Source organism: Danio rerio, chromosome 11, assembly GCF_049306965.1.
Source record: "Danio rerio strain Tuebingen ecotype United States chromosome 11, GRCz12tu, whole genome shotgun sequence".
NCBI classification, from domain to species: domain Eukaryota; kingdom Metazoa; phylum Chordata; class Actinopteri; order Cypriniformes; family Danionidae; genus Danio; species Danio rerio.
In genome coordinates, this window is record NC_133186.1 from 14015001 (window position 1) to 14035000 (window position 20000).

General features: G+C 35.7%; 2 protein-coding genes across 2 annotated transcripts in view; both read left to right on the forward strand.

Annotated features, from left to right (window-relative positions):
* The window catches only part of si:dkey-13m1.5, a 15551-nt gene extending 6209 nt beyond the window's left edge, over window positions 1–9342 (forward strand). The window contains exons 5-8 of the mRNA XM_068224301.2: window positions 2223–2335; window positions 2416–2605; window positions 3877–3965; window positions 5357–9342. Coding sequence (XP_068080402.2) covers window positions 2223–2335; window positions 2416–2605; window positions 3877–3965; window positions 5357–5497 — 533 coding nt within the window. The 3' untranslated portion in view covers window positions 5498–9342. The remainder of the gene's footprint in view (window positions 1–2222; window positions 2336–2415; window positions 2606–3876; window positions 3966–5356) is intronic.
* A 7286-nt stretch (window positions 9343–16628) lies between these two features.
* arrdc2 (arrestin domain containing 2) overlaps window positions 16629–20000 on the forward strand; it is a 9334-nt gene continuing 5962 nt past the window's right edge. The window contains exon 1 of the mRNA XM_005155942.5: window positions 16629–17208. Within this exon, the coding sequence (XP_005155999.2) occupies window positions 16950–17208 (259 nt within the window). The 5' untranslated portion in view covers window positions 16629–16949. The remainder of the gene's footprint in view (window positions 17209–20000) is intronic.

Consider the following 20000-nt stretch of genomic DNA (forward strand, 5'->3'; position numbering starts at 1 on the left):
AAATGGCCTTAAACACCCAGCAGGCACAGGAAGTCAACATGACATCAGGTTGAAGTTGACACCAACGTTGCATTTTGTTCTGAAATAAAAATTGGGTTGACACTAGAACCCAATGTCAGGGCTATGTCAATGTTCAACCTAAAATCAACCAAATGTTACCATCTAATGATGTTACAGCTTGACCTTGTGTGGATGTTACCACTATGACGTCTATCAAATGTTGGATTTTGGTTGTCATACCTGACAAGTAAAAGTTTAAGATGTTGGCTCAACATTGGATTTTGGTCACTTTCTAACACAACCTAAAATCAACCAAATATCAACGTAATTTAACTTCATTATTGGACATCAAAATAATGTTCTTAGACGCTGGCTGGACATTTAATTTTTGTCACCTGACCTCATGACCTAAATCTAACCTAATTTTAATGTCTTATGATGTTGTGTGGCTGCTGAGCAATAACTAAATACACTACAGAATGTTACGTTTACACACATCCACAAATTACATGTAAAGGCATTAGCCTTTTACAGCACATACTTTGAGTAATACTTACAACAGATACTTTTACTCTACTTGCACAACATTTTTAGGCAAGTAATGGTACTTTTACTTGAGTATGATTTTTCTGTACTCTTTCCACCCCTGGCCATAACATTATTATGCAAATAAACTATTTGTATAATTACAAAAATTAAGTCAACTTAACAGTTCAAGTTACTAATTTACTCATTTTTAAAGAGCCCATATTATACATGAAATAGGGTCATATCTTGGTTGTAAGGGTCTCCAACAACAGTCTAATATGCATGCAAGGTCAAAAAACATTTTCATGGTCTTATAATCTGCATTTATTTTTACCTAATTATCCCAGCGACTCCTGTATGAATCGTCCAGTGATTCATTTGTTCCCAAACCCCTCCTTAGCGCGAAGCTAATCTGCGCTGATTGGACCAATGACAGTCTGTTGCGATTGGTCGACATGCCTTCAGTCAGAGAGTGAAATGCCCAACAGCTAATCAGCAATATAAAAGTAATCACAGTTCATACACGCTCGATAGTGTAGGCGTGGATTTTAGCTGCCAGTGGGTCAATGTAAATATAGTCGATGGACTTGAAAATACAGACGACTAACTATTTTATTAAGCAAAAACTCAAAAAACTGTCGTGGAGATCTCCTAGCTTGTCTCACTCTGCTCTTTTCACAGACACACACACAAACACACAAACACACACACATACCTCCGGACGACAGCGCACGCACGCACGCACGCACGCACACCGCACGCACGCATGCACACACTACCCTCGTCCACGGAGCTCCGTAAACAAAGCAGCACGCGTCGCGTTTTTAACGTGACTTTGCACGCGATAAGAGAATATAGCCAGTTAACCTGATACAGTACACTCGGTTACAAGTAACAAATCACAACTAAATACATTTGCAAGCTAGAGTCAACGAGGCAACAACTTTAATCGCACGTACTTACACTTGAGAAATGGAGGAAGAAACCCATCCTGACGTCCATCAGTAAGTTACTCTTTACTGATCCTTCCTTTAACAAACGCTGATGAAGTATTCTTTGTAGCATGTAGTTTGCAGAAGTTTCCAGTAGTTTTCAACTGCTTGGTTATAATGCTGAGGATTCATCTTTGGGTAGAGACTCGATAATATCCATCTGCAGTGTGACTTCAATCGACCGGCGTGTTTGTGTGTGTGTGTGTGTTTGTGGTGTGTGTGTGTGTGTCTGGGTTTCTATGTTTCAAATCTCCCGGGTTTGCGCGTGCACTTGAATAACTTGGTTTCGTTCGTACGTCATGGCGAAACACCTAATGACTCGGTATCAAGGCGACTCGTTTGAAGCACTATGAGTCGACTCTTTTTAGATGAATCAATCGTTTTAAACACTGTACTCTTACAGATTTAAGCCTTAGCTGGATACTTCACTTCACTTAGAGCTGTGTTACTCACTACATGGAGGGGAATTTTCAAAAACCCATAATATGGGCTCTTTAAAGTAAAAGTAACTAATAGTTTTGTACTGTGTAAAAGCAGAGCATGAGCCAGCAGATGGTGCCATTTCATTACTTAAATATTTTTAAAATACTCCAACAAAAACCTGCCTCCAACTTCTAGTGTGCATTCATCTTGCACAATCAGATCATTGTGATATATTGATGAAGTATTTAAATTTTATAGCTTATTATTTGTTTCTAACAGGCCCTATTCACCTAGAGCACAGAAGCCCAACTCTCAGCTCTGTGTTTAAGGGAGAGCTTCTTAATGCTAACCCAGAGAGACTGTCAACAACAAACCAGCAGTTTTTCCCAAAGGTTTGACTTGTTTGCAGACTATACTTACTAAATAATACAAAAACCTGTATTTCCTAAATGTGTGGTGTTTGCTTTATTAGATGAAAAGCACGCAGTTCCCAGTGCATGTGGATGGATCCAGTATCAGGACTCTGAGTAACGTAGAATTCGGGAAGCCTAATATGGCTGGATGTTTCTACAGCACAACAACACAGGAGCAGTTCTCACATAAAGAAGTGGTTCGTCCCAAAACACCAGTATATCCACCTAGTCATGTGTTGTTTGAGCAAGGTATTTTGAGCCTACTAACCTGTTTTTACAATGATTGACCATGTAAAATGACCTGAGCTGTGCTCTCATTACTTTACATTACAAACTGTAAAAAGTATATGTGTCATGCCATATTAAGGTTTTATTTATTGTCTGATTGATTTATTCATTATAAAACTCTAAATGTGTTAAATGTACACTACCGGTCAAAAGTTTAGGGTCAGTAGGATTTTTAAATGTTTTAAAATAAGCTTCTCCTTTTCTCCAAGGCTGCATTTTTTTTATCAGGAATACAGTACAAATTGTAAAATTGTGAAATGTTATTGCACTATAAAATAACTGTTCAAAAGTAGTTTATAATTTAATTTAATAATTCATTCTAGTGATTTTAAAGATGAATTTTCAGCTTCATTAGTCTTCACACACATGATTCTTCAGAAATCACTCTAATATATATATTTTTTAATTCATCTGATATTTTTAATAAATATTTAACATTTAATAAATGCACCTTGATGAGTACCAGAATGCACCAGAAGATGCACCAGAATAGTTTTCTTAAAAAAAAAAAAAAAAACATGAAAAAACTGACCCCAAACTTTTGACCAGTAGTGTATTTCTGTTTGTTTTGGCCTGTAAAAAAGTGGAATAAACTGAGCTAAGATCAATATATTATCTCCCTAAATATATAGGGAGATAATATATACAGCATATGTACATTCAGCTGAATACTGGTATCTCGCAAAATATAGTAAAATATTAAAATTAAAAATAAAATATTGAAATTAGTAAAAGAGAAAAGTAAAAAAAGTGGCATTTTGTTTTCGAAATCTCGATAAAATAAATTTTAATTTAATATAACAAATTTGTAATGATTGAAAATAAGTGTTATTCCACCAAATATTAATTTCTTTACTTCTTTTGAAAGAGTGATATTGAGCTGTCTAAAAAAAAATATTAGTACTTTTATCTTAAACAGCTTTAAATGACAGATTTAAATTTGTATTAAACTAGAGGAAAGAGTGGTTTGGTAGTTTTAATTTACAGAAAAAGTAAAAAGAAATCAATGAATAATTCAGAGAAATAAAAAAAAATCCAAATTATTGTGTTAAACTTTAATTTTCAAAATCAAATCAAGATTTGAATCTATTCAAAATGAGAGTATAACCTGATTTAATTTGATTCTGATTTACATCTAAATTGATAGCTGACTGGAATTCTTAAGGGTCTCTTCAAAACAATATTTGTTTATATCAAATATTTCTTTATTTCTTTATTATTCTTGTTTTTAGAGCCTGATCAGCTGCTTACAACCATGCAAAATGATTTTATCCCTCTAAACTCTAGAAGACAGGAGCTGAGCCCTGGCCAGCTTCAGCAGGTAAAATATTTACATTTCTCTGCAGATAAACTATTTATTATACAGTCCATGGAAACTCTTTATTGTCCACTCCATGAAAGTCCATGTCTTGAGCTCCAAGAATTCAATTGGAGGACAAGAGGTTTCTATTAAAATTATAACAATTTTGTTTAAAAAAAGGTCAATATTCCTGATGCTACCAAACACTGATGTTCTGTTTTCTGAACAAAAACTCGTTTAGAAATACATGCGATACAAATATGTGCTTCAATATACATTTGAATGTTGTTTCTTGATAAAATGAATGCTACAGTGCAGTATGAAACCAACAACTTTTCTTCCTTTTCACACTAATGATATTTACAAGGGCATATTATCTCTGATTAAATGATTATATTCATGCAGTTTTTCACAAAACACCATACAAAAACTGCAAAAAAAAAAAAAAAAAAAAAAAACACTTTTAAGATCTTCATAATTTGTAATCGTCTTTCGGATGAGACGTTAAACCGAGGTCCCGACTCTCTGTGGTCGTTAAAAATCCCAGGATGTCCTTCGAAAAGAGTAGGGGTTTAACCCCGGCATCCTGGCCAAATCTGCCCACTGGCCTTTGTCTATCATGGTCTCCTAACCATCCCCATATTCCAATTGGCTTCATCGCTGTCTCCTCTCCACCAATCAGCTGGTGTGTGGTGTGCGGTCTGGCGCAAAATGGCTGCCGTCGCGTCATCCAGGTGGATGCTGCACACTGGTGGTGGATGAGGAGATCCCCCCCATTGTGTGTAAAGCGCTTTGAGTGCCCAGAAAAGCGCTATATAAATGTAAGGAATTATTATTATTATTATTATTATAATCGAGTACATATGCCTCACTTTTCTATCTCCATGTGGACAACTTTTCTAGAGTGGTCAGTGTGCTCAGTAGATCACCTTGTACGTTGTTGTACTTGTGGTGCAGAGCAATTGGGTTTGAAGCACAGCTCGACAAAAGAGATAAGAGCAAGGTAAAATCAAGATAAAACAAGGTATGTGGTCACAGTGCACTTTTATGTTTAGGGAAGGGTGGGAATTATACGATAATCCTTGCCTTTTCATGGATGTATACAAAAAAGGTGTGTATCTGAAACATAACAAAATGCACCCTAAGTAATGTTTTTCAGATCTGCAAAAATGTAGACAGCACACTCTAGTGGATTTGTCAACTGAAACGTGCATTGAAATGTACCTGGACTTGTACAATGGATTTTACATTTGCAAAAATGTAGACTGAGCAATGAGCATTTACTGGGAGCCAGGGCTGGTTTTCCTAGTGTGAACAGTAAAAAAAAAAAAAAAATTCAGTGATCAGTTAAATGAATCACTAATTGAGCTTGTACAAATTTGAGAGCTGATCTTGTGGTAATCTATTTCTAGGTTAAAGAAAGCCATATCAGGCCCCGGAACAGCAATCATGACTTCAGGACAACCCACAATGAAGCTTTTGTGCCCATGCCTTACTGCAAGGCATTTCTGGACAACCCACCCCTACAACACATCAGCCATATGCCATTTTGATGTGGCAAAATTATTATTATTTATTTATTATTATTATTATTATTTTAACATTTTGTTACTCAAGTGACTGTAAACAAAGTATAGTAAGATCAAGTCAAGTCCAATTTGTTGTCATTTCAACAATATACAGCGTAATACACAGTGAAGCAAAACAATGTTCTTCCAGGACCAAGGTGCTACATCAAACAACATAAATTGACAATGTAACACAGGACTGTGCATCACTATTAAAATTTAAGGAACAAAATAGAATGAGACAAACTATAAGAAAAAAGAAAAAGAGCGCAAAGTGCGGTTTGCACTGTATATTTAGTGCAAACAAGACAGGACAGAGAAGACCAAGGGAGAACAAGTAAGATATACTGTTTATTAAAGAATTCTGGGAAAGAATCAGCCATTTACTTCTATAGTATTTGATTTTTGTTTCTACAATGGCTGTTTTTTCCCATCATTCTTCAAAATATTTTTCGTTCAACAGAAGGAGGATGTTTATAGAAGTTTAGAACAACTTGAGTGTGAGAATATGTCTTTTTTTTTGAGTGGGTGAATTGTCCCCTTATCCATAATCATCATAATCCAGTCAACTCCATCATAGCATTAATAAATTATAATCTAAATCAAGTAAAAAATAATTTTTAAAGCTATTTTATAAATGACTTTGTTTTATTGCATTTAATGTGTAACAGATATTAAACACGTGGCTTTTCACACTGCCCTTTACCCCACTTTACTGTTGGTCTGAACACTGCTGTGGACAGTCAAATAATGCAGTTGTAAAAGTTGAAGTGAAGAAGAGGACCAGTCAAGGAAAAAACCTTGATAAAAACTGATAATATAAAAAACTTAAGGGATTGCAATGGCTAGAGCCTTTATGTATACAGGTTTTGTGCAATGTTTGTCCAATGTATGATTCTGACATTGCAAACACTGAAGTTAATCCGGGGCTTTGAAATGAACTGTATTAAAAGTCAGCCTATAAACCCAAATTAGTTTATAGATTATACCCAGGATTTTTGTTGTGAAACATAAAGAAAATTTGATGGTGGTTAAGAATAACACAGGGTTGACTATTTCAAGTTAAGTCTGACAGGTCTAAACCAAGACTACACTAACCACTTTATTAGGTACACCTACAAATTTTTTATCAGCCAATCACATGGCAGCAACTCAGTGCATTTAGTCATGTAGACATGGTCAAGACAATCTGCTGCAGTTGAAACTGAGCACCAGAATTGGGAGGAAAGGTGATTTAAGTGACTTTGAATGTGGCATGGTTGTTTGTATTTCAGAAACTGTTGATTTTCTGGAATTTTCACACAGCCATCTCTATAGTTTACAGAGTATGGTCTGAAAAAGAGAAAATATCCAGTGAGCGGCAGTTCTATGGGTGCAAATACTTTGTTGATGCCAGAGGTCAGAGGAAAACGGCCAGACTGGTTCAAGCTGATAGAAAGGCAACAGTAACTCAAATAACCACTCGTTACAACCAAGGTATGCAGAAGAGCGTCTCTGAACACACAACACATTGAGCCTTGAGGTGGATGGGCTACAGCAGCAGAAGACCACACCGGGTGCCACTTCTGGCAGCTAAGAACAGGAAACTGAGGCTACAGCTTGCACAGGCTCACCAAAATGAAACAACATAAGATTGAAAAAACATTGCCTAGTCTGATAAGTCTCAATTTCTGCTGAGACATTTAGATGGTAGGGTCAGAATTTAACATCAACAACATGAAAGCATGAATCCATCATGCCTTGTATGAACAGTTCAGGCTGGTGGTGGTGGTGGTGTAATGGTGTGGGGGATATTTTCTTGGCACACTTTGAGACCATATGTACCAATCGAGCATCGTTTCAACGCCACGGCCTACCCGAGTATTGTTGCTGACCATGTCCATCCCTTTATGACCACACTGTACCCATCTTCTGATGGCTACTTCCAGCAGGATATCCCAACATGTCATAAAGCGCAAGTCACCTCAGATTGGTTTCTTGAACATGGGTTCTTTGTACTCAAATGGCCTCTACAGTCACCAGATCCTTAATCCAATAGAGCAGCATTGGGATGTGGTGGAACGAGAGATTCGCATCATGGATGTGCAGCTGACAAATCTGCAGCAACTGCGTGATGCTATCATGTCAGTATGGACCAACATCTCAGGAATATTTACAGTTCCTGTTAAATCTGAGCCACAAAGGAGGCAGTTCTGAAGAGAGTCCAACCCAGTACTAATAAGGTGTACCTAATAAAGTGGCCGGTGAGAGTATGTTATACATGTGTTTTTGCTTTTAATTTTACACATTGGAATTTTGCATCTCTCAGAGCATCACTTTGCTATATGTACGGCTCCTATTTCTCATTTATTGTGATTGCTCTGGATTTACATTAACGTATATGTTTAACATTAACTGTTGTGTTCTGTAAACTATGGATAATGTTTCTTTAAAATTTTCATCGAGAATATTATCATTATCAAGACTTTATGGGCAACTGTTTAGTCCACATGTGCTCTGTGGACTTGGAGAAAGCGTTTGTCTGTGCCAGTCATGGTATTCTGTGTGTGGTGATCTGTTAAGGCTTGTCTGGTCTCTGTTTGATCTATCTTGCAACTTGGTTTGGGGCAGCATGCTGGCTCAGTGGTTAGCACTTTCGATTCATTGCAAGAAGGATGCTGGTTCGATTCCAGGCTGGACATTTCTGTGTGGATGTTCTCCTTGTGTTTGCATTGGTTTCCTGCAGATGCTTGAGTAATAATGGGCTATGCACAGCTAGTGATTTTCAGATTTTCAGCCAGTGATGAACTTCCAGTAAAAGCTTTACGTGACCATTTCGAATTTCATAATGTTTATTTTACAGCATCGATGTCGTAATGTTATTTAAATATAATAAGTTAAATTTACGTAATCATCTATTTCGTTGTTAAAGCGTGAAAAGAGACGAATCACCCTGAGGCTGGTGGACTGAGATTGAAAGTCTGTCTGCATTTACCCTATTGAATAATAAAATTGCCCGTAGTGTATGTGTAAATGAGAGTGTGTATGGGTGTTTCCCACTGCTGGATTGTGGCTGGAAGGGCACCAGCCACATAAAAATGTATGAGAAATTAATTGGTGGTTCATTCTGCTTTGGTGAATGATTAGTGACTGAGTGAGTTTTGGTTTGAGTCTTGGTTTGCGTAGCCGCTAATAAGTCAGAGTTGTTTTCTGTCCATGTTGGACTCTGACAGATATGCCCTGTCAGGGGTTCTCAACCTTTTTCACTTCGAGACCCATCTTTTTCTCCGAAAAAATGTTTTGAAGACCCAAACTATCTAGAGAAAATGCTTATTTTAAAGCTTTATTTATTAGCAAAACATTTATTTTGCCTTCTATTATTCCCTTATTTTACTACATATATATTTTCTACACACACACACACATGCTGTCACGTTCACCAGCGATCGTAACTCCCTAGATCGCTGGTTTGCACACACAATCACTAATGGACTACAAATCCGACACTGTTGGACTACATTTTCATGCACTTCGCTCACAAACACATGCTTCCTCATTCTGACTGATTACACACACACCACTGAAGGTCAAAGACTGATTACACACACTAAGCAACACACACCCACTCCCATGGCCGAGTCTTGTTTGCGTAAGTGACAATACAATGCATTTTCCTTGTCTTGTTTTCCCGTGTTTTGACCCTCGCCTAGTTTGTCTTTTTGTCCCTGTCTGCTGCATGCCTTCCAACCTCTCACCTGTTATTCCGACCACGATTCTGGATTGTCTTTATACATCTGTTTGCACCTGCATTTACCATTGCTTGCCTGACATCTTGAATAAACCTGTATGTGGATCCGAACTCAGTTGTCTCTGTCACTCCCCGTGTTACACATACAAATCTATATATATATATATATATATATATATATATATATATATATATATATATATATATATATATATATATATATATATATATATATATAATGAAATTTATTATAGAAAATATAATATGTAATAATAATATATAATATAATATATATATTATAATTTTTTTTTTTGAAAAGCGCACAGACATGTTCAAAGTACCTGAATTCTTCACTTCTGGACGAGTCACAGACATGAGGTATGTGCAGGCTGGTTATTATAATTATTGTTACCTTTACATTTGTGTGACTGTTTGCTTTACACATCTGAGAATATGGTCACAGGTTAACGTGCAGTGGTTGGAAATTTAATCCATAGTTATGTCTGTAATTAAAAGTGAGTCCGAATTAGCCTGTACAATCACAAAAAACGAGAAATGCCATTACTACTTCCATTTTAATATGACATTTAATAATAAAATCAAACAATTATTATAGTATAAAAATGTAAGTTAATTTTGAGCTATCTCGAGGCCCACCTGCAGGATCACTGGTTGAGAATCCCTGCCTTATGTGACCGGTTCTGAAAATATCATCATTTTTTTGGACAATTTGGATGATTTGTCAAGTGTTAAAAATCTCAGCTGTTTGTGAAGATGTTTTATTCTCTAAAAGTATTCTCTAAAACTATTATCTAAGAGTGTGTGCTGTAAACATGACCCAGGCTAAAACTGGGGTTGTGTAAGATGAGTAAGCCTGCACAGGAGCAACACTATGAGAAGGCTATGCTGAAGAATGACTGATTATGTAGACTAACTGAATATGTAAAGTACTGATTATATATGTTAAATGCTCATGAGAAACTATATCTGTGAAAGGCATTCAGGAGAGTGAGTAACATATTATCGGGTTAATGTACCATCATGGCAATGTATGTAAACACTTATAAGTTGTATCTATGAAGTGACATCTCTGGTGTGAAAACAGTTGCTTATGTAGACCTGAACAAGCAGGGCTGAGAGCCGAGAATAACACAACCACCTAAACATATACTTGAAAGTAAAAATGTATCCAAGGATGGTCAGAAGTTAAAATGAGAACACCTAGAGGTGTGGCAGAGAATCTGTATAAAGATTGTGAAGAACTCAGACAATTCAGGATTTGTCCTGAAGCTCTGCACTTTCTCTGCTTTAATTTGTTAAATAAAGTCTATTTTTGGTATTCAAAACCTCCCATCCCGTCATTGATTATTGAAAAGGCCGGCAACTACAAAATTTGCAGATGATGTTGTCCTGTTGGCTACATTGAACCTGGACCTTCAGCGTGAATTCGCATATTTTTCTGCCGAGTGTGACATGGAGGGGATGAGGATCAACACCTCCAAATCAGAGTCCTGTAAAATGGTGGCCTGTCATCTCCAGGTTGAAGGAGAGTCCTTACCCCAGGTGGAGCAGCTCATGGACCCTGGGGTTTTCTTCACAAGTGAAGGAATGATTGAATGTGAGACTGATATGCAGGGGATCGGTGCAGTGGCAGCAATGCAGTCAATGTACCAGTCTGTTGTGGTGAAGAAGGAGCTGAGTTTAATTAATGATTGAGTTCAATCTGCATTCATACTCTAACCTATGGTCATGAGGTTTGGGTAATGACCGAAAGTACAAGATCTCAAAACAAGCCTATTCACAGGGGGCACTCTCAGAGAAAGGGTGAGGAGCTCTGTCACCTGGTGAGAGAAGCAGTTGGCTTGGGCATCTGTTTCGAATGTCTGCTGGATGCATAACTAGGGAGATGTTCCAAGCTTGTCCCACTTCGGAGAGCCACAGGACATATTGGAAAGACTATGAATCTCTGGTTGCCCGGGAAACCTAAAAATAAGTATTGCTCTTAAATGTTTAATAACTTTTGATCCGCTGATCCGATTCATACAATTCAAAGATTGGCATAAAGAAGAGAATCTCAGCTTTCCAGTGCTGTATCACATAACATTCGCGGACTTTCAGAGGCTCCGAAATCAGTGCGGTTACGTCATCAAAATTTGACAACGCTGATTTGACAAAGAAACGCTCGTCACTGTGTCTCCGGACAAACCAGACATGATATATTGATGCATTGTCCCTCCTCCATGCCCAGATTGGTTCAAACTCGCTATATCACAACCAATAAGCATAGGTTTCGCTTTTGTTTGCTGACCAACAAGCTTTTTGAACAACACGGATGAGAGATAGGCATACATTTATGCGCGGCTAAATAAAACGCAAAAAAAATGTTTTGCATGAAATAATTTTCATACTAAGTACTTTTGCATGCACAGCAGCACAGAAACATGACAAAACAGTGACACAGCAAAGACGAACTGCTGCTCTTGCTGTTTTCAAAAGACGCAAATGAAGGTGCAGCTGTTTGTCTGCATTGCAGACAACCATCTCCAAATCCATATCCACAGACAACCATATCCATGCTGGCACATAAAACCTAAGGATGTTCCATATTGAATCTAATTTAGTTATGTAACTGTTTATGGTATAGTAAATATTTATATCTATTTTTTACTGAGGTTTTGCACCATGTATATTTGGACTTTGACACATTATTTATTATTTTCTTATTTTTTTTTATTTGTTCATTGTAAGTGGTGTTGTTTATAGTAACTGAAAATATATTATTTGGAAAAAGTCAAATTTGCTTCACTGTTCTATTATTTTGTAACATATTTTTTTCTGTTTAGTTCATTCCCAGAACTTTTGGGCAAATACATTGTCAGTAAATAAATGCATTTTTTTTCCCCCATAGAAAAACGCCTTTTAATAACATTAAAATAAATTGCTATAACTTGCTCAGGGAATTGTGGATGTAGACAAAATTTATTTTGGAAGTATAAAACATCATAGCATGTATTTCTAAAGAAAGAAAAACAAACTTCATAAGGTTTTGTTTGAAATAACTAGAAAATGCCACTTTTTTTAAAAATCGTTTCTGGAAAATTCTGGAATATTTTCTGTCTGTTCATATGTTTTTGGACCAAAAAATATTTTAGACTGGACCTTTAAATGATACAGATTGAAACTTCAGGTTCTCCTGTTTAAAATGATATATGACACTTGAGGCTGACTGCTAAAATAAAAATAAAAACTGCTTTAAAAAAAATAATAATATAGGCCTATTAGGTGCCCACAAAATACCTCTAGGTCTTTAAGGGTTAAGGAGATCCACACGGCAAGTCAAGCCTCGAAATCTCTTGATGTATGACCAGCCAGGAGCACCTTCTTACCAGCCTTGGAGATTAGGAGCAAATGCTATGTGCTGCGGCTTTTACCCAATGCCTATCCTACCAGTATCGCCTGAAGTGAGCTATTACCCCCACCCAGTGGCATGGGTTTATTGAAAGATTCCTGTGGATGAGACTAAGTCAGATATTGACATTGTAGACTGACTTTATATGCTGATTAATGACTTTATACAGATTGACACAAGTTAAGAGTGTTTACTGACTTGATAAACAGTTCAGACTACAGACTGATTCTCATTTAATTTACTTGACAATATTATAGTTAATGTGGTTTTGGATGCCAGGAGACATCCCATTAAAGCCGGGGAGAGTGTAACGGATAGAGGGATATTATTTTATATAATGTGATTAAAAGAAAAAGTTAACCCCCCCCTCTCACCCTTTACCTCATTTTTTTGTTTTATTCCTGTTCTAGTTCTTATGAGTAAATGAAATGATTCATGTAGTACACCACCACACCTGTAGAGGGCAGTGTGGCGCGTTAGTGGGTTACCTAGGAGACCGGCAGCTCGAGGTCATATTAAACTGCACTCGAGCAATGCTATAACGTGTCTGTCTCCTTATCATTCACAGGTATGGATAAACACTCATTTAAAGTGGTTTGTGTGAAACATTTATCATCTTTACTCTTAAGAAATGTTAAGAAACTATGTTAGAAGGTGTTAGTTCTATGCATTGATTCGTTTTTGGTTTAATTAGATCGTAAACATTATAGCCACTCGTGGTTAGCAAAAGCAGCCGAAGCTAATGATGAGTTAATGGTTAACTCAAATGATGTGAACGGAGCATGTAGTGATGTATGCATTCAGAAATATGCATTAGATCCTTTTCTAAGCACTTTAATGTTAAGTAATTGTTGTAATTGTTACATTTGTTATGAATGTCAGCCAGATTAGGTTAATATGGGGCATATTTTTATATTGATTCTCTTCTAAAATGTTTGTGAAAGTATAACGCTGTATAGTAGTGTATAGTAACACAATAGTAATAAGTGATAGTACGAGTTTAATGTTTTAATGCTGGATTTTTGGTTTTATAACATCATAATTGGCTTTCTCAATAACTTAGGGTTATTACATGAGTAAAAGTGACATTTATTTAATCCTAAATTGTCGGTATTTCTCATAAATATATTAACAAGTGTTAATATAAATGCTGATGTAATGTAAATTGGAAATGTTGTGAAGGAAAATGTTACATTGAATTAATTATAAGGATTAGCATCATTTTTGCATTTATACCAGTAGTTATAGATAGAGTAAGAAATGTATTATTTTAATAATTCTTGTAATATTACTTGAGTATCTCAAAGTAAGACCAAGACTGTATTCTGAGGAGTGTATTCAAGTGTATAAAGTATTTTTGTTCAATGTATTAATGCCTTTTGTTCACAAAGAAAATCTAGTTACATTGCATTGAGTGTGTATTGATATTGTGTATTGATATTGCATTGAGTAATATGATGTATTGATATCCATGACACATTTGAATATTATCTTATTGATATACGTTTGGTTTTATTCTGGAACACTGTGTACAATGTGTTAGCTTTAAAATAAGTAATTATCTTTGATATATTAAACTGCACTCGAGCAATGCTATAACGTGTCTGTCTCCTTATCATTCACAGTTTTGTGCGTGATTTGGCTTGTGCCGGTCCAGATTCCCCTAGGTCTGGAGCCGGTAACACTGCCACCACATCATCTGTAATTATAAAGTAAAACACAAAGCAGTTTTATCAGAACACATAATGACATATCCAGAATGTCCAAAATTTGGCACAGAACATCATTATTTCCATAACTATGACTGCGAAAAGGTCTTATCAGCATAAAGAATGCTTTGAGGCGTCACAACACAATGTGTCCTGCTTATAGATGAAGTGTGTGTGTGCGCGTGTGTGGCAATCAAGAGACACATGTCAGAAAGCGACTGACTCACTGACCTCACGCAGCACATATAGGCATTCAAACCAGAGCATGTGCAATATATCATGGCAGATTGCCAGAGGTAGCATATTTAACCAGATATTTTTGTGGCATACTTAGCATATTTACTCAGAGCCTGTGTGTTATCAAGCTATCTGTTGCCATGTCTAACTCACCCTGGCTTTCTCACACTCAAAACAAACAGAACATTGACTCCTCAACCAAAAAGAAAGAAAAAGTAACCTTGGGCTGTAGCTTCTTGATGTTTATACAAAGTTAGTTCAGCCTTTAATGTTAGAGATTTGGGTTTTATCTTATGGTTTATTCTTATTTTATGTTATATATTTATTTTTAAATTGTGTAAAGTGTAGTCAATGTTGGGAGTGGATTGAAAAAGGTTAATCAAAGTCGTACTAAGACCAGAAGGGATTGTACAATTTCATAAAACGAAACTGTATCATACAGTATTTGCATGATGGGCTCCAAAAATCTCCTCACTATAAATTTCATTCATTATTTTTTCTTCTGCTTATTTTATTAGTTAACATTAAACAGCAGATTTTTTTTTGTTTAGTTATATTTAGGGCGATGCAGTGGCGCAGAAGGTAGTGCTGTCGCCTCACAGCAAGTTCGCTGGTTCGATTCTCGGCTCAGTTGGCGTTTCTGTGAGGAGTTTGCATGTTCTCCCTGCCTTCGCGTTGGTTTCCTCCGGGTGCTCTAGTTTCCCCCACAGTCCAAAGACATGCGGTACAGGTGAATTGGGTTGGCTAAATTGTCCGTAGTGTATGAGTGTGTGTGTGAATGTGTGTGGATGCTTCCCAGAGATGGGTTGTGGCTGGAAGGGCATCTGCTGCGTAAGAACTTGCTGGATAAGTTGGCAGTTCATTCCGCTGTGGTGACCCCGGATTAATAAAGGGACTAAGCCGACAAGAAAATGAATGAATGAATGAATGAATAGTTTTTTGTTTTTTTAATTCGCAATAAAACAATTGACATAATTCGTCACCTTGGAATTATAAGGTTGTATCTGCCTTTTGAATGATTTTGAGATATTAAGCTTCAAAGTTTTTGCATTCCATGTAGCAAATATGTGTGTAAGATTTGTTTTTAATTAAAAAGTCTTAAAATGTAAACAACTTATGAAAAACATAATGTAAATAAGTTGTCATCCAATAAGAATGTCAATAACTAAATTTTGACAAAATTGTCAGATAGAACCTTAAAATTCTGAGGTGACAAAATGTGTATTAATATTTTTATACAATACAGAATGAGTAACACTGTCAATAAAAAGATACAAAAGAAAGAAAAAAATTAAAATAAAAAACATGAAATAAACTTTCTCGGCGGGTTTGTGTGGGTTTCCTCCGGGTGCTCTGGTTTTCCCCACCACCCATAGGTGAATTGAATTAAATAATCTGGTTGTAGTGTATGTGTGTGAATGCAAAGAGTGTATGGGTGTTTCCCAGTGTTGGGTTTGTGGTTGAAAGGGCATCCGCTGCATAAACAATTGCTGTGGTGACCCCTGATTAATAAAGGGCCTAAGCCGAAAAGAAAATGAATGAATGAATGAATGAATGAAAGAAACTAAGACGTCAATAACAGAATATAAATTAAATCATTGCAAAATTAAATAGACGGTTCATTCCACTGCGATGACCCCTATTATTTAAAGGGACTAAGCCGAAAAGAAAATGAATGAAAATGAAATAGTACTGTTTGCTTTCTTATTTTCAGATAATGAAATTATATTTAAATAATGACTAAATTCTTGCAAAAAAAAAAAAACTCGGAAAATGTGGTTTGGTATTAGTAAATTTGCATTTGTGGATATAGAATTTACAAGGAAAATATTTTTTTAACAAAACAAGCATTTCTTTTACTAGATACAGATTCATAATAACCAAAAAATTATAGATTGAAAAGTTTCAGAAACATCTTTTATATGATTACTAATAAATGGTCTTCCGTTATTCACATGTCTGCCAGGACTCAGGGGCACATCAGCGAGTGGGCGGGGTCACCACTATAAAAGGGCGTGTGTTTGAATTTTATTCGTGCTCCAACAAAAACGGGCGGGTCTCAAACAACAAACAGAGCCCATTACGCTCGGCGTGTGTTGTGTTTTACTCGAAGTTTGTAGATTTAAAAGTATAAAGTCCGTTCCTTTTAATTTTGATCATGCTGCATCGTCACCTATATAACATATAACGCTTTCAGCAAGTTAAAATTTACTTTTAAGTTTCAACGACGTTTATTTAATTGAGCAATACGATAATCTTCAGTTGCTGGATGATTTAGAGACTAATTTTCCCAAACAATAACATACATATCTCATCCTTTTTATAACTTAAACTCTATACTCTGGGGTCAAAGTTATGGCTTTCCAAAGCATCAAACACTTTGCTCTCGAGCTTGACGGTCCGGATGATATTGTGTACAGCAGCGGAGAGATGGTCACTGGCGTGGTGATCCTGGAGCTCACCCGGGAAATCAAGGTCCGGTCCCTGAGGGTGTTGGGAAGAGGAGTCGCTATAGCCCACTGGCTGGAAAACCGCAGTGTCGGCGTGAACACCGTCTATAACGACTACACATCCAAGACGATTTATTTCAGGAAGAGACAACATCTTATCCGAGGTGGGTTTGTTAAGGTTTGGTAGATTAACAGGCACTGTTTGTCCAAAGGTTATCATTAAAACAAACAATTGCTTAGCCTGGAACACTAAACAAACAAAAACAATAGGTCATTTATTTACTTCGTGCATATAAAGGGTTTTAAAAACTAAAAATAGTGTTATTTGGGTATTCTTGTTTTGCAAACACAAAAGAACAACCTTTGATGAATGTCCAAGTTGGTCTTTTTGATTTATTTACAATGAATGGTAACTTGTGCAAAAGGGTAGTTCACTCAAAAATGAAAAATATTATAAACTCTCACTTGTTAGCAGACTATTTTCCTGTTTATCGTAAAAGAAGAAATTTTGAAAAATGCAGGAAGCCATTTACGTCTATTATAATACAAAAAGTATATACAGTGGATTCCACCAGTTTTTAGCTAAAATATCTGCTATTAAATTTCAGTTTTTATTGAAGTATCCCTTAAATTTAAAACAAAAAGGAAAATGTATATATATATATATATATATATATATATATATATATATATATATATATATATATATATATATATATATATATATATATATATATATTTTTTTTTTTTTCTTTTTAATGAAAGCATTTAAAAACTATTCTAAAAATATTTTGAAAAACTTGTTTAAACTGTATTGTAGCTTTATAAAATTAAACAAACTTTTGGTTCATAATGTTTGCAGGGTAGTTTTTTATTTTATTTACTCCTGTGAATATTTCATAACAAAATTGAATATGAGCCAGAATCAACAAATCCATATTTTGTAAAACGGATCAGTGATTTGTGACTCAAAAGTGAATGAATTGCTCACCACAGAGAAAAAAAATAGCCTACAAATCACTACACAAGTATTTGAATTAATTCTCAATAAGTTATCAATATTATTTGCTGACATTGACAATTGCTTGCATTAAACAACAGTGAACCTCCTCCCGGTCATAATGTTTCCAGAAGGCTTATATCCTCTGCAGACCACTTTTATGGTGATATTTTTGCCCTTTTGAGGTCTACCGTTTAATTCACAATTCACTGTGAATGAAAGAAATGGCAAAAGGGTAAACTGTGCCTTTAAGGGTTCAGTCATGCAGTAGTTTTGATGGTAACTCGGGACATGGCTGCTTTTTTCTAACCTTTGACAGCTGGCCCAGTCATGATACTGCTAAGCAAATGTGTGATCTGGTTAATCATTCATCTCTTCATCAAATACACAAACAATCAACCACACTTCACAAGTTAAATGCTTTTATCCAGGGTGATAAAAGCCCAAATACTGTGATTAAAATGAAACCACAAAAAAGGTTAATTAGAAAGTAGAACAAGAACTAAAGATTGAGGTAAAGTTTGAAATTCGCACAATCGTTCATTTAACGGCCCATATATTGTTTACCACACTAATTTGAATGTTGAGTATGAAATAGCATGCAAGGATGACTTCAACACAACATTAGCACCATACAGTCATCGATTCGCACAATGTAATTGATCGTGAACAATGCTGTACTTTGATAACCATTGGCTACTAATATGATTTCCCTATTTAGAATTTATAAAGATTGAGGCAAAGTTGGTTGTATATTCAGACATTCAGACTTCTTCTTAATATATTTCAGAAATTTGTTAATTGTAAATTCAAAATGGGGAAATTAGCCGCCAATGACTATCAAAGTACAGCATTGTTCAGCCGATTAAATAGTGCAATTGTTGTTTAGAAGTCATACTTGCATGTAATTTTAGTCTGAATATTCAAAGTACCACAGTAAACAATACAGGGAGTTGTCTTGTTACTGAACCAATGTGCGGATATAAAAACTTTACCTCAGTGAACTAAAGGTGTTGTGAGCTACTTTCCTATTTCAACTCTTTGCCTAAATTACTAATTTTCATAATTTCAACTTTTCAGTTTTTCAATTTTACATTGACTACTGAAGCTCTCATTGCATTTTGATTGTCAGGTCATTTAAAAAAGTTTTATGTACTGTTCCTGCTGCATTCCCTAAGTCTTCAAAGAGTATTAGAAAGTAAAGACCCTCCATTAAAAGTTCTTTCTTTGGTGATAAAACGAAAAAAATAAAATAAAAAAAGAATGAAAGCCAGTGTTTTTACAGATGTCAACAAAAAATCCTTTAGGAGGTATGATTGCTTATGAACTTTACACATACTTTTGTCCGCTCATGTTTAAAGCACATTGGAACATTACAGATAGATCAATTGTTGATATTTGTCATGCCCTTTTATTTGGTATAAGCATTGGTTCTTGTCAGTTCAAAAATAGGTTGGCAACGCATGGAGTCGCCACTTTAGAAGGATAGCAGCATTTGTTTCTATATCGATATCAAACGCAAACATTTTTGCTAATCTATATGAACTGACAAAAACCAATGCTAAAAGTGGTTTTAGAGATTTTGTTTTGTGTTTGATATTGATGTACAATTTGTGTGGGGATCAAGTTTTCTACTGTATAAAAAATTTAAACATAGTTCATATTTGTGCACATTTTATACATATTTAAAAATATACTTTATCATGTATATATGTTCTTTGTGTTACTTCTGAACAATAACACACCAATTAGTGAGAACAGGGATGAAGACACACAGCTGACATCGCTGTGTAAATAATGCATACTTTTGGTACGTGATTACATGCCGCAGTGTCAGTTTAAGAAACTGCACGGGCTGGTTTGCTTATCGTTATCTAAATAAACAGCTTGTTTCTTGGCAGTCCAGACGTGACAGCCTTCGTGCACGTTGTGATTTCAACATCACACAACTAGGGG